This window comes from Stenella coeruleoalba, assembly GCF_951394435.1.
Source record: "Stenella coeruleoalba genome assembly, chromosome: 11".
Classification (NCBI taxonomy): Eukaryota; Metazoa; Chordata; class Mammalia; order Artiodactyla; family Delphinidae; genus Stenella; species Stenella coeruleoalba.
In genome coordinates this window covers 7185872-7196791 of record NC_137157.1, presented here as the reverse complement: position 1 = coordinate 7196791, position 10920 = coordinate 7185872, and the positions used below count along the sequence as shown (strand labels likewise).

At 54.5% G+C, this 10920-nt stretch overlaps 1 protein-coding gene across 1 annotated transcript; it reads left to right on the top strand.

Annotated features, from left to right (window-relative positions):
- Positions 1-5423: 5423 nt before the first annotated feature.
- On the top strand, positions 5424-5963 carry SMIM45 (small integral membrane protein 45). The gene has a single exon (XM_079937737.1). It carries the CDS (start codon positions 5658-5660, stop codon positions 5862-5864), a length of 207 nt encoding a protein of 68 aa, XP_079793863.1. The 5' UTR covers positions 5424-5657; the 3' UTR covers positions 5865-5963.
- Positions 5964-10920: the final 4957 nt, after the last annotated feature.

The window sequence follows — 10920 nt, the reverse complement described above, 5'->3', positions numbered from 1 at the left end:
GAGGTGACTGTTGGCTGAGGGGTCAGGTGAGTGGGTGCTTGTCGCATAGGTAGTGCAATAGAACATAGTTGTGTGTAAGACCCATACTGTGATGAAGTGTAGAGACTGGCAGGAAGCCCAGACCCAGGCCTGGAGGTTCTTGTATCATCAACACCCAGAACCTGCAGGGCCATCAGAGACCCTCTGGGCCAGTGTTTTTCAAACTGACTTCTGCGAAACCCTGGGGAGATGCCTCAGGGGCACCGGGAGGGGCAGGGGAGAAGCTGAGTACGTAGGGCCCAGAAACCCCACCCCACCAGTTAACAGAAGCAGCTCTGGCTTCATCTCTGTTACATATTGAGCTTCCTATAAACTTTTTTGTGAATAAAGAATCACGTGGCTAAAACAATATTTAAGGGCTGCTGATCACTTTTTTCAATAAATGTATTTATTTATTTTTGGCTGCGTTGGGTCTTCGTTGCTGCATGAGGGCTTTCTCTAGTTGCAGCGAGCGGGGGCTATTCTTCGTTGCAGTGCGCAGGCTTCTCATTGCGGTGGCTTCTCTTGTTGCAGAGCACAGGCTCTAGGTGCGCGGGCTTCAGTAGTTGTGGCACACGGGCCCAGTAGTTGTGGTTCGAGGGCTCTAGAGCGTAGGCTCAGTAGTTGTGGCGCACGGGCTTAGTTGCTCCACGGCATGTGGGATCTTCCAGGACCAGGGATCGAACCCATGTCCCCTGCACTGACAGGCATTCTTTTTTTTTTTTTTGCGGTACGCGGGCCTCTCACTGCCGTGGCCTCTCCCGTTGCAGAGCACATGCTCCGGACGCGCAGGCCCAGCGGCCATGGCTCACGGGCCCATCCGCTCCGCGGCATGTGGGATCTTCCCAGACCGGGGCACGAACCCGTGTCCCCTGCATCGGCAGGCGGACTCTCAACCACTGCGCCACCAGGGAAGCCCAGACAGGCAGATTCTTAACCACTGCGCCACCAGGGAAGTCCCCTGTTTATCACTTTTAAAAACAGATTTATTAAAGTGTAATTGACACGTAATAAGCCACACATATTTAAGGTGTACAGTTTGGTAAGTTTTGATATAAATATACACCCAGGAAGCCACCACCACAATCAATTTATAATGAACGTATCCATTACCTCCAAAAGTTTCTCTGTGCCCCTTTCATCCTCCCCCACCTCCTCTCTGCCCTCCCACTCCAAACTGTTCAACGGCACTTTGCCAGCTTTGCTCATCATAGTTCAATACTGGAAATGCCCCAAATGTCCTTCAGTGGTGAACAGATAAGCTGTGGTACATTGGTAAGGCAACATCGTCAGTGCAGAGAAAAGCACTGTGCTCAGCAACAGAAGTCAGACTCAAAGGAGCATATACCATAAGATTCCATTTACGTGCAATACAAATACAGGAAAAACTAATCTATGGTGACAGAAATCATATCAGTGTGTGCCTTTGGGAAGGCGGTACTGACTGGCAAGAGACAGGAGGGAACTGCCTGGGATGATGAAAATATCCTAGACATGGTCTGGGTGGCAACTGCAAAGGTGTATACACAGGTAAACGTTCATCACTTAAGGTTTGTATTTTACTGTATGTACCTTAGATCTTAATAAAAATCTCTCTGGAAACTCAAACTCAGTCCCCTTGGCCCACATATGCTGGAGAGGACACTTGCAGGACTCCCAGATCGTCCCACAGATGGCAGGGTGTCTGTAGGTTGGGGGACCCAGAGACCCAAAGCCATTTGACCCATAGCCTTTGCCACCTGCCCGTCCTCAGTTTCCGGGAATGGATTCCCCAGGGAGATGGTTCCTCGAAGACTCTTCCCCATCCCGTGGGCCTCCGGGGCTGCTCTCTCCTCCTGAGACGACAACCACTGCTGTTTATGGAATGCTCACTGGGCCTCTGAAACTTTGCAAACACTCTGTCTCTAGCATAGGAGGGAGGACCCAGGCTTGGGAGGTAGACCCTCACCTCCAGCCCACCCCCGCACACGCCCTGGCTTTGTCACTGAGAAGCTGAGTGACCTTGAAGAAGGAGAGGGTAAGCAGCTTCACGTCTCTGAGCCGAAGCTGCCTCAACCCCAAAGTGGGCTTCAACAACTAACCAGCTGGAGGACCAGATGAAGTGATGTGGGGCCCAGTCCTGGCCTGGCGGGGAGGGCTCCGTGGCTGGGAGCCACGACCATCTCAGGCTGTATCCCAGCCAGGGGGCCTCCGGGGCTGGTAAGGCAGAACCAGGAGGGCAGCCCCTGCGAGCGGGCCTGCAGCCCAGGCTAGGGCTCCGACCCTGGCACTGAGACTTTTGCCATGTGACCCTGGATGACCAAGAAATGAGTTAACATAAATATGGAAAGCACTGAAAGCAGTGTCTGGCATATGGTAAATGTTACATTGGACCAATGTGTCCAGAATCTCAGTCTTGGTTCTTCCCTCTATAACACATGACCCTCATTGGCTCTACTGGTCATTGCTTCTGTGTCCTGCCCACGTGCCAGGGACCCCAATCTCTCCCTACCCTCAAATGACAAGTGGCCAAATCCTCCTAGTTATCTTGGTAGGGGACACTTCCTCTCTAGGTCTAGTAGCCGTGGGGTCCAGCAGCCTGCTGGGTGGCTCCCACCTGTCCCGAATTTATCCAACCCTGCTCTGCCTGTCATCTCTGTACCATGTGCACAGTGCAAGGGATCCTGAAGAGAAGGCTGGTTGCCAGGGCAACAGAGGATAAAGCCCTTGCTCTGCCAGGCTGCTGATTGGCTAAGGCAGGTCCCACCTCCCGCTATTCTGAGGGTGGGGGGCAGAGAGAAGGGTCTCCAATGGGCAGGGAGAGGTACAGGCTGCCGGAGCTAGCCCAGGACTGCCCCCTCCTGGCCCAGTCAGACCCCCTGGGCCTGAGAAACTCTGTCTCCCGTAGGGGGCGTTGGCCTCGCCCTTTCTCTGCTTCCAGCACCCGGGGCGGCTGCAGATGGCAGCATCTCTGGGGACGGCAGCTGCGACTGAGTCCACGGGCCGACGCTGAGCTGCTTAGGCCGAGGCTGTGCGCTCAGCCCGGAGCCCTCGGAACAGGCATCTGCAGGGCTTGAGGTGGGTGTGCGGGCATGGGGGTCGGGTGGAGGATTGAGTGGTGCTTGGGAGGCAGGGAGAGGGGCTCTGCAACCCTCACACTGTCCTGGATGGGACTTTAGCTGGAATGGGGGCTAGAAAATACCTTATAGATCATCTGATAGCCCCCGCCCCCACCCCATCACTGTGCAGGGAACCCTGGAAGTTCAGAGAGGGTGAGGAGGGGCCCAAGGTCACACAGAAGGCCAGTGAATGTTTTGCTTCAGCTAAGCCAGTCCTCTGAGAAGCCAGGAGAAGGTCTGGGGTCCTCAGTTGCCCCAGAATGCCTGGGATTTTGTTCACAGGGCTGGAGAGGTTGGGAGGCCCTAAACACTGCTTCACAGGCCCACAGCATTGCAGCTGAAATGGCTTCTGATCTGCCCAAGTCCCCCATTCTCATGTTTAAGCTCAGAGGAGGCTAGGGTCCTGGGCGGAGCCAGGGGAGGCGGCACGAATCACTTGGCCTCAGTCACGCTAGTTTGGAGCAGCCTTTCTGCTTGTAGGTCCCCTTCTCCACCTCCCCCTAAACCCAGGCCACACCAAGCAATTCTGAACCCTCTCTTTGGCTCTACGGAAGGACAGATGGTTAGGAGGACACTGCTCTAACCCTGACTTTGGGCCATTAGCACACTCTTCATTTTATTTCTCCATGAGGAGAATAGGGCACCTTGAGACACTGTGTTTCAGAACAGCCAGTGGGGACCCTGGAGGGCAGGGGAGGGGCTCTGGGTGGACGCAGGACTGGGAAGCAGCATCTCTCCCTCCCCTGGCCTCACAGCCCACCTCGTAGACCCACCTGGCAGTAGAGGGACAAGAGGAGCTGGAGCTTGGAGACAGAGGTCTGAAAAGCTGGAGCTTCTCTTCAGCCTGCCCTGGAGGTCATTCCATGCATCCCCTTTCTTCCCTCCCTAGAAGACAAGGTGGGCCTTTGCTCATTTCATTCCGTTCAGGTATTTTCCCCATCAAACCTCAGGACATCGCTGGGGAGTTGGAGTCCAGCTCTGTCACTTCTCAATTGGGTAACTCAGGGCAAGTTAGTGAACTTCTCTGGGCCTCAGTTTCTTCATCTGTAAAATGTGCACAGTAACATCTACCCCATAGGCCTTCTGTAAGGTCTGTGACTGCATTCTGACTGTGGTCTCCCTGCCTGACAGGCAGAAGTGGGGCTCCTCACCTTACCCTTTTCTCACACCTCAGGAAGGGGCTGAGGGTGGGTTAAATGGGCCCTGATTTATTCCATTTCTGGAGGAGATAACCTGTGGTGGGGCTTTTGAAGTATGTATAGGAGTTTGCCACATGAACATGAATGCAAAGGACATTCCAAGGAAAATGAAAGCATATGCAAAGATGTAGACTGTATAACATGCAGATGCACATAGGTGATTGACAAGTGGTTCCCTGTGATGGCACGTAGTGTGGGAGATGAGGCTGGCAAGGTTGGCAGAGAGCAGATGTGGGCATCTCTGGGCCATTCTAAAGAGTCTGGGTGTATGTAAAACTTGTGAAGCACCTTAAACCTGCTAGCTTCCACTTTCCTGCGTTCCCCACCTCTGGTGCACTGGAAATAACAATAGCTGATATTCACTGGGTGCCGATTCTGCACCAAGCAGCATGATGCTAAGTGCTCCTTAGGCATTGGCTTGTTAAACATTCACAGAGACCCTAAGAAGTGGGTCCTACTTCTATGCCCATTTTCCAGATAAGGAAACTGAGGCCCAGAGAATTAAGAACAAACTACTATGTAGCACTTGGTAAGCGCCAGGCACTGGTTCTGAGCATTTTACGTAAATTAACTCTTTTAACAGTCACAACAGCCCTATGACCTAGATACTGTTTTCACTCCCATCTTACAGATGTGGAAACCAATGTCCAAGTCTTTTGGGGCTGGCACTGTGTCCATACTCTTATAATTATAAAATGGGGCATGGGCCTGAATTCAGGAGCCTGTGCAGAGCCTGTTGATATCAACCAGGTCCCCTAGGGATGGGCAGTTGTTCACCATGCTTTCACTAAGCCACACCTAGCCAGGATGCACGGGTGGCTGGGGACCCACTCATCTGTGAGGGGCCTAGTAAGTGGCAGCCTCTGCAAACGCACAGTCAGAGCCGGGAGGGACAGCTCAGAGGAGGCATGGCCCCAGCTGTCCTTTTCTGAGTGCTCTGAGGGGTCAGTCACCTCACTGAATCCCCACAAGGCTCTGGTAGCGTCCCCTTCTGCAGGGGACAATGCTGAGGCCCAGAGAGGTTAAGCAACCTGCCTGAGGGCACACATACTGTTGAGGGACTGAGCCAGGGCCAGCCCTCAGCTATAAGCTTCCTTGTAGAAGGGTGAGTAGGAGCTGGGTGGGCCCCTGGGGTGGGGGCAGCTGTGTGCTTGGTCAGGGGGCCGGGGCTGCTGAGTCACTGCTCTCCACTCTCCAGGGTCTCCGTCTTCCCAGCCGTAAGGTGAAGCTCCGACCTCCTGGCTCTGTGAAGCCTGCGGGTCCCCCTCTGGGAGGGTGGGTGGGATAAGCAGCCTCTCTGCTGGTTCTCACCGACCGCGTCTCAGCAGCCAAGGCCTCCGCGATGCCGCACTTCCTGGACTGGTTCGTGCCTGTTTACCTGTTCATCTCTGTCCTCATTCTGGTGGGCTTCGGCGCCTGCATCTACTACTTCGAGCCCGGTTTGCAGGAGGCGCACAAGTGGCGCATGCAGCGCCCCCTGGTGGACCGTGACCTCCGCAAGACAATGATGGTTCGCGACAACCTGGCCTTCGGGGGCCCCGAGGTCTGAGTTGACCGGCTCTGTTGGCGGTGGGGGGCGGGCACCGGGTGCCCTCTCCCGTCCCGCCCGGCCTGGAGACCCCGGGGCAGACGGAGGAGAAACCCTGGTCGTCCAGGCTCTCCCTCGCAGCCTGGCTCCTCCCAGGAGGAGGGGCTCTGGGAGGACCCTGGCTGTGGGGCACCTGGGTGCCTTGAGATGTCGCTGCTGATGGCCCAGGGCTTGCTCTCCAGGTCAAGCCAGCTTATCCCACACCTGCCTTCCCCAGCTCTGGGGACGCCCCACGGCCCCCCAGTGCCTTTGTGCTGCCCAGCACTCCTGCCCCTCCACCCGGCGTCAGGCATGGCTGCCCCTGCCTGTCCTGAGCCTTCAGATCTCCCACTTCCCTACCAGATCCTCGGTGACACTCAGCTCCCCACTCCAGCCAATGGTATCGACCCTACAGCTTCATGGGCCAGGCTTCAAAGCTGACCCAAGGAAAGGGCCCCCTTTGGAGGGATGTCAGCTGAGTCCAGCCCAGTCCTACCACTCCGGACCCGGGCTTGGCATGGACGAGTGTTTGTGGTGGGGTGTGCAAGGGGCAAGGCCATAGAGGAAGGAGGTGTGTGTGTGTGTGATAGAGAGAGAGAACGTTTGGGGTCAGGCGTGCGGAGGGGAGGAGAAGCATGTTTGTGTGAGGGGGGTGCCCCCAGGCAGGATGCGAGGTGGTGGGGATGGGGTGAGCTTTGTGGGCAGTGTGGGGACCACCAGCAGTTCCCACCCCCCACCCTCGGCTGGACTTGCCTATCCCTTCCCTTTCCCAAGGCTGAGGCCACTGGCAGGAGCCCCTGCCCTCCCCTCCGGGTCCTGCACTGCACCAGGGGCCCCAAGCCCACCCTGGAGCCTCTCCTTCTCTGTGGAGCACCACTGCCTCCTTTTTGGACATAGATTGGCAACCTGCTCACTCCCCTCCTTTGGGGCGTCCATCTTAATTTATCTCAATAATAAAGACTCCATGACTATCTTTGCAGGACTGTCTCCTTTCCTAAGAGTAGGATCATGTCTATCATCTCACTGGGTCCTCATAAAAATCATGATAGTTCAATATCCCCCATTTGGGGGATGGGAACACTGACTCTCCAAGAGGAAAGAGCAGTTTCTCAGCAGTGGCACTATTGACTTTTGGGACCAGATCATTCTTTGTAGGGGGGCTGTCCTGTGTGTGGTAGGGTGATGAGCATCTCTGGGTTCTACCCACTAGAAACCAGTAGCACTTGTGCCTCCCCCCTAACTAACTGGATTCCCTGGGGTAGAGAACCAGTTAGGATAGAAATTCGGGCACAGAGATGCAAAACGGCAGGGCCTTAAACCAAATAGAACGTTTTTCTTTCTTACGGTACAGTTCATAGGGAGGTTGTCCAGAGCTGATCTGGTGGACAGCTCCATGCAGTGTTCGGGGACCTGAGTTGCTCCTCTCTTGCTGCAGGGCTGTTGTCCTGGTTGGTGCCACCCGAGGGGGGCTCTTCGGCATCCCGAGGAGCAGGGTGGAGGGAGGGTAGAAGGGGCCATTTGCCCCTTTGAGGGACACTCCTGCTGGCTGGACCTCTTACATCCCTTTACACCTCACCAGTCAATACATAGTCACGTGGCTACTCCTAGCTGCAAGGGAGGCTGGGAAGAGCTGGGTGGCTGTGTGTCCATTTAAAAAGTCCCCCTCCTTACATATAGCTGATTCACTTTGTTGTACAGCAGAAACTAACACAACATTGCAAAGTAACTCTACTCCAATAAAGATATTAAAAAAAAAAGAAAAAGAAAAAAGTCCCCCTCCTTGAAAGGGGGAGGACACACAGAGGCAGCTGCCATTCCATTTTCATAGGGACTTGCCAAGGCAACAGGACAACATGCTGAGATTTGAACCAGACCTCCTGACCCCAGACCCGGGCTCACTCTTGCACACGCCCCATCTTAGGAGTCAGCGAGAGCAAAAGCTGCCTTCTCTCATCTCGAGGGGTGAGGCTGCCCTTCCTCCCTGGGGCAACCCAGCAATTGCAGGGGGCTGTGTTGCAGAGCCAGGTTAGAGTGAGGCAAGAGGGCCCCCTCATTCAATTCTCAGCACCTCTCTTGCCTCACCCTAGGCCCAGCCCTGCTGTTTCTGAGTCTCACAGCCCTGACCTCTGACCCAGCAGAGCATTTTGCAGCCCACAGGGATTCCCCCCACCCCCGCCCCCACACCAGGCAGCTTCCCCACCACACTACCGCCCAGGACTCTTGCAGGCACAAGAGACCAAACTGAAAACAGCTGCAATAATAGGGTTTGGTTCTGGACTCAGGCTCAGCTGGACCCTGGGGCTCAAGGATGTCACTGGGTCACTCCAGCTCTCCATCCTTCTCTCTCTCCATCTTGTTAAGCCCTGTGGGCTTCCTTCAGGTGACTTTTCTCCACGTGGTACAAAGGTGCCCTGGCAGCCCCAGGCTCATGCAGCCCTTGTGCCTTGATTTCAGGTGAGAGCACGCATCTGTTCCTGCACAACCTCAGGGGGTGGGCTCCTGTCAGCCCCCAAGGCTTACGAGCTTAGGGGATGGGGGTGCCTTGATTACCAGGCAGCTCTGGCACCCACCCCGGCATCCAGGGGTGGAGTTGGCTCTACTGATCACATGGTCTGAGGGGGTGGGGGTAGGTTGCAGCTGTTACTTAAAGGAGGGGAAGGGATGCTGGGCAAAACCCAAGAGGGACTGAGGACACTGCTTTACGGAAGAGGAAACAAGCACGGAGAGAAATGACCCACCCGGGGTGACCCAGGGGGTTACTAGTTGCTGGGTTTGGGCCTGGGAGTCTGGGGTGGGGAGGGTGGGCAGGAACCCTCAGAATTTGGTGAGCATGTGAATCGGTGCTCTGGGTATGGACTTCCAGGGCAGGCAGGGCGTGGCGGAGGCAGGACCCATTGGAGGGCAGGGCCCTTCCAGTGCCTTACAGATCACCCCACACAAGAATGGGGGTAACCAGCACCACCCACTGGGTAGCCAGTCCCACACTGCCTCAGTTTCTCTGGCAGTGCCAGCCCCACTGTATTCTGAGCTGCCTTCCCTGAGGGGATGAACTTCTTTCATTATGAGGCTCTGGATTTCACGAGTTCCTTCAGTGCTAATCCAAGTGAGTAGAGGTGTCAGGCGTGGCGGTGGGGGTGGTGGTGGCTGGGAGGCCAGGACTGGGAGCCCCGTGCTGCTGTTACTCATCAGGAAACTGGAAGAGCCCAAGCAGAACCATGTGCATGAGTTAGGACTGATGGCTGTGAAGGTCAGAAGCCCCACCTCCACTAGCTTGGGTGAGAAGGGGAAGTTATCACAAAGACTCTGGAGTGTTCCGGTCCTGTAGGACAGGAAAGTAGCAGGGACTCAGGACAACTAGAAGCAGCCACTCAGACCCCCTTAGAATTCTTTCTCAGACCCTTTTTTTTTTTTTTTGGCCGCACCAGTGTCCCGTGAGATCCTAGTTCCCTGACCAGGGATCGAACACGTGCCCCCTGCAGTGGAAGCGTGGAATCTTAACCACTGGACAGCCAGGGAAGGCCCCTCAAACTATTTTTTATTCCTGCTTCTGTATACCTACTTCACTAACCAACCCCGATGCCCCCCATCATGGAAAATGTAGCAGCCAACTTCTGGCAACTTTTGTCTTACAGCTCCAGCCAGTGGAGAGAGAGTTACCCTGTCCCTCTCTCTGGCTGCAAGCACAAATATCTCAGGGGTGGGATTCATGGCTCATCCTAGGTCAGGCGCCCATTTTAAACTCATCACCCAAGGCTGGGGCAGGGTCCTGTGTGTGGTCCAGCTTGGGTCAGGGCCCATCTGGACCAGTCAACATGACCTGAGCACAGGTCATCTCAGAACCTGATGCCGAGTCCTACTGTCAGGTCTCTTGGGATATTACCTCGGGAAGGCGGGGTTCAGAAGAAATGATGAAAACTGCTCCCCCACCCCTAGCTTGAACACACCAGACAGTGCCTATTGGAGATGTATTCAGCTTAACTGAAGGCCTCAGACTAGATCTGGCCAGCAGCCAAGTTTGGTATGTCCAACACAGTGCTTTGAAAAGATGCAATTTTTTTTTCTTTTTCTGCACCATGCAGCCGGCAGGATCTTAGTTCCCTGACCAGGGATCGAATCCAGGTCCTGGGAGTGAAAGCACCAAGCCCAAACCACTGGACCGCCAGGGAATTCCTGAAAAAATGCAAATTAATTGGCAACATTTCTAAGTCAGGAGATTTCACATAAAAATCTTTTTCCTGATTCCTCTTTAAAAATAAAAATTCTGGCCGTACTGGGTCTAAAGTGTGAAGGTGTTCAAGGTCAGCAGGTCCTCAGCAGGGAGGACGTTGACCGTGACCCTACCTGAGGCCTGGGCAGTGGCCAGTCTTCATCGCAGGAAAGCTGGCAATGTCCAAAAGCTGCAGCAGGGTCTCCTACCCCAGGCTTCCAAGGAGGAGCCTGAGGCTCAGAGACGGTAAGGGATTCACCCAAGCCTTCTGCTCTTAAACCTGGATCCTTTCCCTGTGCTCTCCCCAGGGCTTATTACATAAATGGTTACTTATACATGCTCCTCCTATAAAGGACCCAAGAAGGTTTTAGCTGAAGGAGCCACATACATGGGGGTGGAAAGGAAATATTCTGACTCTGACTCCTACAGTAATACTATTACTTGTCTCTGAGCTTCCTGGCAGCCACAGGGAAAGGGGAAACACAAAGAGATCATTTTATTCCTGTTAGATGATAGCAGGAGAAATTGACTGTTAATGAAAGACAAGTTTTCTGGTTCCAAATACTAAAAAGAAATGTCTCAGTGTTAAGAGCAACACAGTAGACTGTGCCCTCAGCACTTTTTACAAGGGGCACGGTTGACCCAGACAGCAGAGCCTACAGAAACAGGCCAGTGCCCATGGAACCAGATTTTTCCATCTGCTAGGGCATGCCAGAGGACTGTACTGGGAGCAACTTGAGGTCAGGGCCTGGCAATAGTAAATCCTATAAAACTGTCCATTTAAATTGCATTTTGGGGGGATTTCCCTGGTGGCGCAGTGCTTAAGAATCT

Bases quoted from the DNA above. Each gene is read 5' to 3' on its own strand.
- SMIM45 (XM_079937737.1), top strand. From the start codon at position 5,658: ATGCCGCACTTCCTGGACTGGTTCGTGCCTGTTTACCTGTTCATCTCT.